The 14,401-nt window shown below is 44.6% G+C and overlaps 2 protein-coding genes across 6 annotated transcripts in view; one reads left to right on the top strand and one right to left on the bottom strand.

The window, feature by feature from the left end:
• PPP1R2 (protein phosphatase 1 regulatory inhibitor subunit 2) overlaps positions 1-6,993 on the bottom strand; it is a 29,070-nt gene extending 22,077 nt beyond the window's left edge. For both annotated transcript variants that reach the window (XM_023214788.3, XM_023214787.3), the window contains exon 1: positions 6,499-6,993. In XM_023214788.3, the coding sequence (XP_023070556.1) occupies positions 6,499-6,620 (122 nt within the window). In that variant the 5' untranslated portion in view covers positions 6,621-6,993. The remainder of the gene's footprint in view (positions 1-6,498) is intronic.
• LOC111544315 (60S ribosomal protein L24-like) overlaps positions 6,992-14,401 on the top strand; it is a 16,833-nt gene continuing 9,423 nt past the window's right edge. For 2 of the 4 annotated variants that reach the window (XR_002732110.1, XM_031935280.1), the window contains exons 1-2: positions 9,523-10,654; positions 10,737-10,797. Coding sequence is in view for 2 of the 4 variants with exons in the window: in XM_023214792.3 (XP_023070560.1) it covers positions 7,356-7,630; positions 8,062-8,161 (375 nt within the window). In the remaining 2 variants the exon portion in view is untranslated. Of the gene's footprint in view, positions 7,631-8,061; positions 9,354-9,522; positions 10,655-10,736; positions 10,798-14,401 lie in introns of those variants that run through there. The other 2 variants (XM_023214789.3, XM_023214792.3) reach the window with 2 other exon arrangements.

Genomic DNA, 14,401 nt, shown 5'->3' on the forward strand with positions numbered 1-14,401 from the left:
AATCACAATCCCAGCATCCCAAGTCATTCATAATTTTGATTTCTGCATATTCCTTCCTTTGTATAATATAAATATGTATAAGCTATCAAAACATATAAAAATATATATAACTATACATATAAAAAGTACATACAGTATATATAAAATACATATGCTGATATATAAGTTGTAAGTATATATAGTATAAGTTGTGTTTTCTTTTTACCTTTTTAATGACTGTATCTCATTTAGATTGATAACCTAAATAAGTTTTCCTACTTAAAATAAGGCAGACATGAACATATTTGTACACATGCTATTCAATAACTTTTTTTTTTCTTTTTTTTTTTTTTAAGATGGAGTCTCGCTCTGTCTCCCAGGCTGGAGTGCAGTGGCCGGATCTCAACTCACTGCAAGCTCCGCCTCCCGGGTTTAGGCCATTCTCCTGCCTCAGCCTCCCGAGTAGCTGGGACTACAGGCGCCCGCCACCTCGCCCAGCTAGTTTTTTGCATTTTTTAGTAGAGACGGGGTTTCACCGTGTTAGCCACGATGGTCTGGATCTCCTGACCTCGTGATCCGCCCGTCTCGGCCTCCCAAAGTGCTGGGATTACAGGCTTGAGCCACCGCGCCCGGCCTTCAATAACGTTTTAAACAAAATGTGCTAGTGTAGGAGTCTGAATTAAAGTTTATTAAGAACTTTATAGTTCACTTCATGTTGCCATATAGTTATTTTTTTTAAAAAAAGAGGACTGTTTGTAATGTCCCCAATAAATTACCAAACCATTGCTAGGATTAGGTATTGTGTGTGTGTTTCCGTTTCAGCAGGTATAAAATAGTATTTAAAAACTGTTGTGTTTCTTTGACTAATATTATTTTACTTTCTTCATGTGAATTATGTTTACGTCCTTTGCCTATTAGAAATCTCCCCATAAATTTGAGCTCTTTAGATTTATATGAACCACATTTTATGTAACTTCAATTTTTCCCAGTCTGTTTGCCACTTAGTTTACTTTCTACTGTAAATGAAATGTTAAGTTCTAAATATTCAAAGCCTCACTCAACTTGTTTTCTCAACAGAACACTAAGAGAGGCCGGGCACGGTGGCTCAAGCCTGTAATCCCAGCACTTTGGGAGGCCAAGACGGGCGGATCACGAGGTCAGGAGATCAAGACCATCCTGGCTAACACAGTGAAACCCTGCCTCTACTAAAAAATGCAAAAAACTAGCTGGGCGAGGTGGCGGGCGCCTGTAGTCCCAGCTACTCGGGAGGCTGAGGCAGGAGAATGGCGTGAACCCGGGAGGCGGAGCTTGCAGTGAGCCGAGATCTGGCCACTGCACTCCAGCCTGGGTGACACAGGGAGACTCCATCTCAAAAAAAAAAAAAAGAACACTAGGAGAAAAAGAAATTAGTACAATTATTCAGATCCAAAAAAAGACCACAATATCTTGCAAAAATAAGCATTTAAATAAGGGTATTACAAAACAGACTCCAAAAATGCTAGGAAATCTTAGAAAGTGAAGTAGAAGAAACTGTCAGCAGAGGACACTGGATATGAAAGTCAGCATCTCTAAAGTGATGGTAGAATTAACATTAGTTGTGGAATAACAAAACCCAAGGAGTGAGCCTGAGCTTAATCCCAGTATCATCACGAACTGTATGACCTCCTTTGGGGTCAGTATCCCTGCAGACAAAAATAGGGGCACCACCATTTCCATGGCAGATCTGCCATGATGGTGAAAGCACCTGCTGGTTTCAGTTTTCCCCTCCCTCTTGGGTGACTGGTTTTCCTACAGCCTAAATCTGGTGCTGAAAAAGTCACCACTTCTCACTTTTACTTTGTTAGCTCATATGGTGCCACCTCAAAGACCTACTGGAACTTCTTGTTGCTTGTGACTTGCTCATTTGATAGTTGTGACTGTATCTGGAATGGGAAGCAAGATTTTGCTTCAAGGTGTTTTAACTTTAATTGCATATTTCAAGAACTGGTTCTTTCTTTAAATGAAGACTCCACTTATATAGATTGACACAATATAACAATATAAGACTTCAAAGCCTGCTATCATTATTGAACAATTAAAGTAAGACTTAACAATAAAAGCAATTACAAGTAAGCAAAAAGAAACTTTTAGAAAACAAACTTTTTATTTTACTCAGTAAACCTTTGACTGTAATATTCCACATCCCTTTATAGGCAGAAAACGACAAAGTTGAAGCGTGTTTATTTCTTAAATCATATCAAAGGAAATTAAACAAGGCATATTTTTTCAAGTAGAATTTGCCTGCATTATCTAAGACTACTATAGAATTTGAATTGAATAGAATAGTGACCTCCAAAGCAGACTGTGTAAAAAACTCACTGAGATGTAAAAATAAAAAAAGATGTTCTATATTTATTTCTATTACAACAAGACTAACACTTGAGGGTAAGGCACTGGGTTAAATACTTTACATTTATTAATTCATTTAATATTTAAACTAAGGCACAGATATAATGAATAATTCACTGAAAATCACAACTAATAAAGTTTGCGAATAAGCAGCAGACAAGATCCAAACCCAGGCAATCTGGCACCAGATTAACCACTAAACCATAATCCTTCTCAAGTGATAGGCTTTAGCAATCTTTACTGTCATATTTTCAGTAATTCCCAAAACACATTTTTTACATTTTCATATCTCTGAAAAAGAATATGTCTTAAAAGGATGGCATCTTATAATCATAATTGGCAGTATTTTTTTTCTTGATGGTACATCTTAGAATCCAGTGTCTTGTTTTCAGTAAGATACACGTATGTACTCACTAGGCCTGCTAAATTAGACCTTCATAAGTTGTGCCCTATATTCAAGGTATCCTGAAAGAATGGGAATTCCACAATCATAGAAGATGACAGTGGTGTTTAAACTAGCTGAATGCTGTGCTGCAATGTACTGAAATTTATCTATACTTATGTGGATTTATGGATTCTATCCAGTTTTAATTTAACCCTCAAAAACTGGTATCTGACAAATGGTACCTGTAGAAACCACTCATTAAAGACCTAAGTACTGGTGGGGCGGGGCATGGTGGCTCTCACCTGTAATCCCAGCACTCTGGGAGGCAGGCAGATGGCTTGAGCCCAGGAGTTTGAGACCAGCTTGAGCAATATAGTAAAACTTATCTCTACAAAAAAATACAAAAATTAGCTGGGTGTGGTGGGCTGAGGTGGGACAATCATTTGAGCCCAGGAGGTGGAGGCTGCAGTGAGCTATGATCGTGCCACTGCACTCCAGCCTGGGTGGCAGAGTGAGCTCTTCTCTCAAAAACAAACAAACAAAGACATAAGCACTAATGCAAAGTATCAACAATAAGAAAATAACAGCACTGAGTCATCTAAAAAAATAACCGCCCCGCTCAATGACGGTTTGATCGGTCCTGACAACTGGATAAAAAAATAGAAATGCTAAAGACTATTTGAATATGGATTTATATAAACCTCACTTTAAGTGTACACCGAGTTTTGAGCCTTATCTAATGATAGTAGTACAAACATATATGAATTATAAACATATATCTGAAGTATGTTTGAATTTTATTTTTTAAAATTGCTTGGCAATATTTAGGTAAAATAACATCCCCTCACAACTGGGGGATGGGGAGAGTCAAACTATCATCACATTTTACACAACAAAGACACCGATAAAAGGTAGGATTCATTCCCACTATTCTCTGATTCTTTCTTTGCAAGTTTACTTGCTAAAATCTGTAATCCCAAAACCAGCATTTGAGGTCCGTTTAGCAGTTGCTCACAGACTGCCACAGAGCTGAGCAAATTTTGAGTTGCCCAGTGCACATGTTCACAGCTAAGGCGACATGTTCCCAGATGGGGTCAAACAAGGCGATGTTCTGCTTTCTTGTTTCGGCTCTTGTGCTGTAAACAAGTGTCCTTTTCGTGGGCTATTTAGTGCTAACTTTCTTGCATTTTTGTTGGTGAATTTGGTGTGTAAAACGGCTCCCAAGTGTAAAGGGCTATCTGGTGTTGGCTGAATTCGTGGAGGGGGCCAACTGTATACTTCCATTGCTTCTATTCAAAGAGGATCTCATAAAGTTAATGATACTGTTTGCATGAGTTGTGACATAAATAATCATGTATATTTGGTATGGTTTGAACGTTTGTCCTCTCTGAAACTCGTGCTGAAACTTGATCTCCCATGTGGCAGTGTTGAGAGGTGCAGCTTTTAAAAGGTGACTGGGTCCTGAGGGCTCTGCTCTGATGAATGGATTAATCTATTCATGGATTAATGGGTTACCAAGTGAGTGGCTCTGGTGGCTTTATAAGAAAAGCAAAAGAGACCAGAGCTGGTATGCTCAGCCCCCTTGCCATGTGATGCCCTGCACCACCTTGGAACTCTACAGAGTCCCCACCAGCAAAAAGGTTCTCACCAGATGCACCCTTTCGACCTTGGACTTCCAAGCCTCCAGAACTATAAGAAATAAATTTAGTTTCTTATAAATTATCATTTCAGGCATTGTTATGACCAACAGAAAACAGACTAAGACAATACTGTAGAATTAGTTGATTTGCTTTACAGTCACGTAACAATGACCATTAAAAAACCCATCCTTTTTACCACTTGGAACCAATCATCATGAACTTCAATGAATTAGGGTTTGATAGTTCTCTTTAAAGACAGGATTATAACTCTAACTAGACAAGTCAGTCCCTTTTAAGTGAATCTACCCTGCCACAGATACTACAGAAGACGCAGCTAGCCCTATGTAGTTGAGTCAGTCTAGTATAGTGGCTTTTGAAGCAGAAAGACCTGAATGTCAATTCCAACCAATTACAGAAAGAGAGAGGTCAATCCATAGATTGGGACCATGGGAAATTACAGTAGATCCAACTTGAGAATAAACAGAAACTAAAGAAACAGAGATAAAGAATAAGTCACTTGGTAAATGGACCAAAAGAAGCTCACACTGGAGAATAGCTAAATAACATAAATGCCAGTGAGGACCACATTACTGCTGCTGAAAACCCTGAAGCTACATTTGAGCCTTCTGTAGTCATGTTACTTATCTTTTAATTCGTTTTCTTTTCTTTTATTCTTTTTTTTTTTTAAGAGATGAGGTCTCACTATGTTGCCCAGGCTGGTCTCAAACTCCTGGGATCAAGCAATCCTCCCCACCTTGGCATCTCCAAGTGCTGAGACTACAGGCGTGGCCACCACGCCCTGCCGTTATTTATCTTTTAACTAACTTGGTCCTCCTGCTTCAGTTATGTTCTGGTGAAATTTTGTCTTCTTAATTCCATGACCTATCCATCACACTCCCCCAGCACTCCATTTAACGTGGCTTAGCCCAAATAGAGGTTAGAAAACTGTGTGTGAGAGAATGTTAACATTCAAGCATCCATGAGCGTAGGAGTTGCTAGACAAAACTAAGGTCCTTTCCAGCCCTAAAAGGCCACGATTCTAAGTTGTGAGCCTACTCAATATTTTCTTCAAGGTAACACAAATCCCTAAAATTTACCACCACCACCAAGCAGTACTTCCTTTTATGGTCCTAAATAAGATCATTTATTCAGGAATGCCCTAGGTTCCTATATCCTGAGATTTCACAAACATCCTCATTTCAGCTTCAAGACTACCAATTTCAATGGTAACTTTTCTTAAGCCTTATTTTCAGAAAGTAGAGTCCTTATATTTTTAATATCTTGCAACGCCCAAGCCCCCTTGCACTTCTAACCCACTACAGATACTGTACTGCAACATTTTCTCTATGCATCAACGCCTTTCTTTTTTAAGGCTGGTATATTGTTCCATTATACAAACGTACCGTAATTAATATTTCACCAGTTCTTACTAATAGTTCTTACTAATGGACTTCGGGTCGTTTCCAATTATATTATTATAATTATTACATACAATGCTAAGGTCCACAACTTTTTACATGTGTATCTTTAGCGTATGCAAGAGCAACTAAAATATCACTGGGTCATTTCAAGTTGCTCCTCTTTGAACTCTTTTGAGCTTAGATCTATTTCTGAACAGGAACAAAAATCAGAAAGAACCCAAAACTCTGGTTGCAGATGCAGAAATATAGTGTGGCACGATGCTAATGGGAGAAATGGTCTCTTTTATTAGCTTGAGACTAGATCTTCAAGGGTTCCCAAGAAAAGAAAATACACTGTAATTATCGAAGAATTTTAGATACCTCAGAGATGAGGTTAAGAAATAGTAAAAGCTTAACAGTCGAAGATCTGAAGCTTCAATTTCATTCTTTGATGTTCCCGATTACAGAAAGTTCAAAGATGATGTCTGTTTAAAAAATTATATACATGCACATATGTTTAAAAAAAATAAATAAAAAGGAAACACGATAAACGTCATCGCCCAGCCTTCTTAAAGATCGCTCCCACCCGCGGCTAGCCGGGCAGGCACCCGAGCCGCATCCACGCCGCCCGCCAGTGCCCGGGGTCTGGGTGGGTAACGGGCCCGGCGGAAGGAGGGGCTCCCCGGCCGTCCCTCCCAGCTCTCACCTCAGCTCCTCGTCGACACTCCCGCGGGGCTGTTCGGCCGACGCCACCATAGAGGAAGTCGTAGAGGTCTTGTTCTTCAGGATCCCCTTGATGGGCCGGTGCGAGGCCGTCGAGGCCGCCATTGCCGGGCGCTCCGGCTGTCGGCTCAGGGTAGCTGCTTGGCGTGGGGTCCGCGAAGAGAAGGGTCGCCACAGCAGAGACTCGCAGGCAGCCGCGGAGCCCGCTCAGGGCTAAAGCGGCCGCACCTGCTGCCTCGGAAACGGCCACCGGAGCGGTTGTCACGACACAACGACCCCGACGCCAGAGCCAACGCCGAACGGCTTGGCGGCTCCTCGCGCTCCCTTAGCCGCCAGCACTTGACCCGCCGCTCGGTGAGAGACGCCGGCCTAGAGCTCCAGGGCGGGCGCGACGCCGACGCCGAAGCCAAGCGGGCCCGCCCTCTCGCGATATCTAGGGAGGGGGCGGGGAGAGGGCGGGGCGAGAACAGAGCCGACCTCCTCGCCCCGCCCCCTCCGTCCCGCCCGCGCTCGTCGCCGGCCCGCGCGCGGCGCTGTGAGGCGGGAGCCGTTTCCGAGAGCCTGCGGGAGAGCGCCCGGGCTTGCTGCGGCCGGGGCCCGCGCGTTTCTCGTGCACCCTCGTCCCTCCCACCACCTTGGGAGGCCGCAGTGTTATTTTTATTTTTTAGATCAGCAGCCTGAGACTCGAGGTGACGTCACTCGCGGAGAGGTTAGCTGACTTGAAGAAAAGGGACATCTCCTCTTTCCATTTCGCCCGTGTAAAAAGCCGAACTGCCTGTTATAAAAGCATGGACTGCCAACATTGGAGTGGTCCTTCGAGGCCTATTATGAAGTCATAGAATGTCTGCATTGGAATCGCCTCGCCTCCTTTTACCGTTGGAGAAGCCGACGGACAGACGGGCAGCGCATCCCGCCGTCGCACCACCCGTCCAGGCAGAGAGCGCAGGAGACGGGAGGGCGGCAGCGACACATCTCCCAGCCAAGGAGCCCTGGGCCCGCAGAGGCCGCGACAGGTTCCCCCCGCAGAGGGAACCCACTCTGCCGCAGGTCGATGTGGACTTCAAGCCTGCAGAGCGGAGAGCCCATTTCCATTGCTTAAAGCCACCCCGTGTGCGGTATTTGTTATGGCCCCTGTACACCCCCTCCCCTCCCTCTCCCAACTCCAGTCCGCAGCTGGCTCATCACCAGGCTCTTTTCCATGACTCTTTCTTTTTTTTTTTGAGACGAAGTCTTGCTCTGTCGCCCAGGCTGGAGTGCAGTGGCCGGATCTCAGCTCACTGCAAGCTCCGCCTCCCGGGTTCCCGCCATTCTCCTGCCTCAGCCTCCCGAGTAGCTGGGACTACAGGCGCCCGCCACCTCGCCCGGCTATTTTTTTGTATTTTTTAGTAGAGACGGGGTTTCACCGTGTTGGCCAGGATGGTCTCAATCTGCTGACCTCGTGATCCGCCCGTCTCGGCCTCCCAAAGTGCTGGGATTACAGGCTTGAGCCACCGCGCCCGGCCCATGACTCTTTCTTGATCAGGCCTTTTTATCATTCTCACCGCAGGTTAGAGCACAGCAGCCTGAGCCACCCAGAACTGGCCAGTCCGGTGGACCGGTCCACAGACCACAGGGCCGGGAAGGGACCTTGTCAAGCAGGCCCATGAGGTGGCTACTCAGCCTCTTTCTCCGACAACCCCAGGGGCTAGAAGCTCGCCACACCCCTGTGCAACTCATTTTATCTTTGGACAGCTCTGACTCGGGGAGTTCTTAGATTGAGCTGACACCTGGCTCCCAGTAATGTCTGTCCACTGCTGTGGGGGGTGAGAGGAAGCGTTTTCCCCCATCTAACCCCATAGCAGCAGTCTCACTCCCATGGTTCATCTCTGGACCACAGTCTCGTCTTCTTTAACACAGGCTCTGTGCCTTTTGAGGACGACCCTGTTCTGTGTCCTTAGGACTCTGCCCCTCAGGGATAACTGTAGGGTTCTGATTGTGTTTATTGTCTGGCCCCTAGTGAGTTCCTGGCACAGAACAGGGCCTCAGTATGGGAATGGATGTGGATGGAGATAATGGAGGGGAAGTGAGCTGGAGGGGGAGAAGGGAAACAGGGTTGCTGGTCGCTGAGTGGCGTGTTCCCCAGGGATTTGCCTCAGCCAGGGGCCTGCACAGTCACTCTTGGCACTGGCCTCACCTTTGTTCCCAGTCAAATATCCACTGGTGCCGTCTCTCCCTCCCAGGCCAGGACTGCTCAGTGAATCTAACACTATGCCCTGACAGCCCTGTCCAGCCCATGGAGCAGAGAGAGGGTTCTCAGCCAGGGGAAGCAGGATGGCCACCTCCCTTCCCTTCCTGAGCTGAGTTCTTTCCACCCGTGTTCAACACCTGTGTTGCGTCTCCTGCCCTGTCAGCAGGAGCCTAGGTCAGTGATGGCAATCCTGTTTTCCAGGGAATATGCAAACTTCCCTGTATGTTCTAAATTACTGGGCAGATCTGCTTTGTTCCTGGTTGGCCTGGGAAGCATCACTGAGTTCAGCATCCCTGAACTCAACTGTGACTGGGCCCTTAATTAAGCAACAGCTTGCTTTCAGGCCCTCTGATGAAAGGGACTACGATCATATGGCATAAAGTGTTTTATTACAGTTAATAAACTAACAAACACTGGAACAGGAGGTGATGAAGAGTTCTCTGAAGAATCTTGGAAACGCATTTCCCTCATCAAGAGTTAAACTTGTCTCTTGTACTGGTTCTTCCACTCCCAAACCCACAACAAATGAAAGCAGATGAAGATGACTTTGGTAGCCCTTAAAAAAAAACAAAAAAAAGTTTGTAAAATTGTAAGGGCCAGTACTGCTTTTTTTTTTTTTTTTTTTGAGACAAAGTCTTGCTGTGTCGCTCAGACTGGAGTGTAATGGCACAATCTCCACTCACTGCAATCTCTGCCTCCCGGGTTCAAGTGATTCTCCTGCCTCAGCCTCCCAAGTAGCTGGGATTACAGGCGCCCACCACCACACCCAGCTAATTTTTGTATTTTTAGTAGACACGGGGTTTCACCGTGTTGGCCAGGCTGGTCTCGAACTTCTGACCTCAGGTGATCTGCCCGCCTCAGCCTCCCAAAGTGCTGGGATTGTAGGGGTGAGCCACTGGGTCTGGCCTGCTTTTCCTTATGTTTCAGAATAGTTGAACCACTTTATTCCTCAGTGTGGCCCAAATAAGATTTTCAAATGCTTCTAAACAGAGCTCTCCTTCTGTGCCTCTGCCTCTGCTGAGGTTTGCTCCTGTAGGAAGTTATCTGGACCAAACAGCCCAAGCACTGAATTTAGCTTTATTGGTGTTACATTTCCTGTGTGTTGAGGGTTTGGCTGCCAAGAGGTGAATTATAGATGGAATCTTTCATTCTGGTTTCAGTTTCTGGAAGTAGCTATTGAGCTCAAGGCAAATAATATCTTTAAAGAGATATACATGATTTAAGGATAATCTGGCATTTATCTCTGCTCTCTTTTTGAAGACTTCATTATCATGGTTGCCTGACCCAACACAACGTATTTGGAGGAGGAGAGGGGACATTTTTATTGTACCCCATCACGGGGCTGAGTCATTTGGCTCTCCATTCACTGGAACAGACAACTGTGGACAACACCATTGGGTTTCCCACCAAGGACAGAATTCCAAAGCAACAATGGCTTCCATGGTTAGCTCACCCAGCCTGCCCAAGTCGTCAGCTAGTTCCACACAGTAGAGAAGTGGGTAGTGCCCCTCACCTAACATCTGGAAAAATTCCCAAAAGTTGTGACTTCAAGACCACCGAGTCAGCAGCAACTCTTTTCCTGCCAAGAATAGCACATTGTTCTTTTCCTTTTCCGGTAATCCCTCCCCGGAAAGAGAAGATCACAGGTTTTGTAGCATTAAATACGTTGTAGAAATTCATGGTAGCAGGGGCAAGATCATTTAAACAAAATACAGAAAGTATCAGAGAGAGAAAAAGCCAAGGACAAAGATTAATCATTTTCTGCTTTGAAAAAAATGGCTTTGATTTGCAACCATGGAATGCTCCACTGTTTCTCTTCTCTTCAAAGACATCTACTGAAAGGATTCCTTAACCTTACCAAGTGGCCAAAATGCTTTTCTGAGAAGACTCACAGAGCATAGGACCCCCTAGGGTACACAAAGATTTCTTTAGTCCCTAGATGTTTCCTGGTCCTTTTAAAAACTGGTTAAATTCAGAGACTCTACTTCTTTCAGAACCTATGAGGCAAAAACGAAAGAAGAAGGCAGGACACGCAGTGTGACAGACCTTGGAATGGTAAGTAGGAAGTATAAGTTAGTTTCTTGGCTAAGCTATGAATTTACCTTGTGCCTGCCAGAAATTAGTCTTTTGTGACAGTACATTTTCTGTGTTAACGGGTTTGGTTTATAAATTATTGCAAGAAATAAGGGAGCAATGTCATGTATTGTAATTTCATTGTGTCAATTTTACCAAGTTCTCTTGCATTTTGTTATTATATGAACTCATAACGGGATAAGGAGTATAGGGTTTGATTCAGAACATATGTGATGTTGGTATAAACGCTTCATGAAAAACCCTAAATATATTTTGAAGCCTACATAGTCAAAAGTCACCATTGGAACACTTTTTTACTTTAATATTGTATTTATGCTCATTAGCACTCATCCTCATTTGAAACTTCTCAAATGTGTTATTATTTTATTTGACTGTTGTCTCCAGATTGGTCTGAGGACCTCCACTTCCTTCACTGTCCATTCATCTTCATACTGCTCTCATATTTTTTTTTTTTTAAATTGAGCTATGCAATGATCCTTAGTTTATAAATTCAACTCCACTTTGCCACACACAGTGTTAGGCTTGGGCAAACAATTAGAACTTGCCTTCCTTGGCTGGGCGCTGTGGCTCCCACCTGTAATCCCAGCACTTTGGGAGGCCGAAGTGGGTGGATCACAAGGTCAAGAAATTGAGACCATTCTGGCCAATGTGGTAAAACCCCATCTCTACTAAAAACACAAAAGTTAGCTGGGCATAGTGGCGCATGTCTGTAGTCCCAGCTACTTGGGAGGCTGAGGCAGGAGAATCACTTGAACCGGGGAGGCGGAGGTTGCAGTGAGCCAAGATCGCGCCACTGCACTCCAGCCTGGGGACAGAGGGAGACTCCGTCTTAAAAAAAAAAAAAAAAAAAAGAACTTGCCCTTCTCTTTTTTTTTTTTTTTTTTTTGCTCAGGGACCTCAGTCTGCAGTGGTTGCTCATTGCCTAGGATAAAGTTCAAATCCTCTGGGCCTTCACAATCCAGCCCTATCTGTTTTTCTAGTCTCCTTTACTTTTTACCTCCACTTGCTTTCCTCTGTGTTCTTCACACCAGTCGCACTGCCATTCTCAAGGTGTCATATTCTGTCCCTTTTTCATGCCTTTACTAATTTGTGTGAAATGCCATTCCCTATTCTTGCTCTTAAATTACCCCAGTTCAAAGGTTACCTCCTTCTCCGCCTCCATGCAGGCAGTTAGTCTTCACCTTCACCGAGATGCTGAGGAGCTGTTTGCATTCTTCTCATTGTATCACCATTATCTAAGCGTCCATCCCTCCGCTGTGGCCTCTTTGGGAGCAGGTGCATGTCTTCCTCCTCTTTCTCTCCTGACAGCATAACTGAATGAATACAGTGTCTGCCATAAGAGGCCCTTGATACGAGTTGGTTATGTAAATCAAAGAAAGTGACCAAGGCGAGTCTCGATCATTTGGGTTTATTTGCCAAGGTTAAGGAAGTGCTCAGGAAAGAACACCGATCCACAGGAAAAACTGTGCCCCATGCTTTTTCCAAAGAGGGTCTGGGGACCTCAATATTTAAAGGGAAAAGAATGAATATTGGAGAAAGTTTTTTTTGCAAAGGGTGTGGGTGGATAAGAGGGAAGCCATTGCATTCTTTTGTCTTTGATCAGTCATTTACATGTGCGAGGGTGCTAGAGGTACAGTCACTTACACATTCGATGAATCTGCGTTTTTTACATAACATAAACATAGGGCAGAGGAAGCAAACACATACGCCTTTGTCTCAGGTAAGCAGAGGGATGTCTTTGAGTTCTGTCCTTTGCCCCATATCTGCAAAGATAAGCTGTCAATGTACATTGCCAGGGTGAGATTCAACAGAACTGTTTTAGAGTAAAGATCTGGGAGCCCACAAGGAATTTCCCTATGGGCAAATTGTGAGAGAAGTCTGTAGCTTTTTTATCTGGTAGCTATCTATTTAGGAACACAATGGGGGACAGGTTTGCAAGACCCAGTTCCCAGCTGGACTTTTCCCCTTCGGCTTAGTGAGTTTAGGGTCTCAAGATTTATTTTCCTTTCACAGTTGAATCAGGGAATAAATGAGTTAACTGTTCCTAAATTCGACCTCCTCAGTAATGGTGCCCATAACAACATCAAGGGCTTCTTGGAAAGCAATCTGACTGTATATCTTGTTCTGCATGGCTAAGGAAGGCATTAGCAGCTATAATGCTAGCAAGGAAATAATAGAAATAAGAAAGACTGCTGAGTCGGTAGAGAATGCATTAAAAAGAGGAAGTTGTCCTATTACCAGTCAGAAATCTTCACTGAGGTCTGTTATGTGCCAGGCCCTTTCCTAGGTATTGTCTGTTGCTTAGTTTATTGCATAAGTAAACTACAGCAGGTACTGGATTTCCTCTTTTTATTTTAATTTTGTGTACTTTTCTTTTCTTTCTTTTTTTTTTTTGAGATGGAGTCTCACTCTGTTGCCTAGGCTGGAGTGAAGTGGTGCAATCTTGGCTCACCACAAACTGCCTTCTGGGTTCAAGAGATTCTCTTGCCTCAACCTCCCAAATAGCTGGAATTACAGGCACACACCATCATGCCTGGCTAATTTTTGTATTTTTAGTAGAGATGGAGTTTCACCATGTTGGCCAGGCTGGTCTCGAACTCCTGATCTGAGGTGATCCGCCTGCCTTAGACTCCCAAAGTACTGGGATTACAGGTGTGAGCTGCCACGCCCGGCCTCCTCTTTTCATTTTAGGTTCAGAACCCTTTCTTTAAAAAGTCGTTGATAGGCCGGGTGCAGTGGCTCATGCCTGTAATCCTAGCACTTTGGGAGGCCAAGGCAGGTGGATCACCAGAGGTCAGGAGTTCGAGACCAGCCTGGCCAACATGGTGAAATGCTGTGTCTACTAAAGATACAAAAATTAGCCAGGCGTGGTGGCAGGCACCTATAATCCCAGCTACTTGGGAAGCTGAAGCAGGAGAATCACTTGAACCTGGGAGGCAGAGGTTGCAGCGAGCTGAGATCATGCCGTTGCACTCCAGCCTAGGTGACAAGAGTGAAACTCTGTCTCAAACAAAACAAAACAAAGTATGTTATTAGATACACATATACACACATAACACACACACACAAACACACATGCATGCACACACGTCCACCCCTTGCTTCGTGTGTCTTTCCCAGCTCTGGCTCTGGGCTCCAGGAGAATGCTGTTGCTATTTTCACAAAGGCATAGCTTCCTGTGTCATCAGGTGCACCTGTGTTATCACGTGTTTTTAGCAAGTGGTGCTCTAGATAGGACTCAAGGCCCTCTTTGCTCTCCCGTGGCTGAGGCAGGTGGGGGGAATCCCTCAGCAGGAACCACAAGGCTCTCACAGGATAAACTGCTGTCGCGTTGGTTTCTCCCCCAAGGACTTCACCAGACTTCATCAGAAGAAAGCAGTGCCAGAGGGGACTGCAGAGGAAAGCTGGGGCTTGGGAAACCAGCAGCAGGGGCCACGTGGGCAGGTGGTTTCTGTGTGAACCTCTGATCTGTGAAACATAAACAGGAAATGTTGAAGGCTTCTAGTACTCTTTCTTGGTATCAAGAACATTCTACGGCACAAAAGAGTTTGCCTCTCACTGTTTC

Source organism: Piliocolobus tephrosceles, chromosome 2, assembly GCF_002776525.5.
Source record: "Piliocolobus tephrosceles isolate RC106 chromosome 2, ASM277652v3, whole genome shotgun sequence".
In the NCBI taxonomy this organism is placed as follows: Eukaryota; Metazoa; Chordata; class Mammalia; order Primates; family Cercopithecidae; genus Piliocolobus; species Piliocolobus tephrosceles.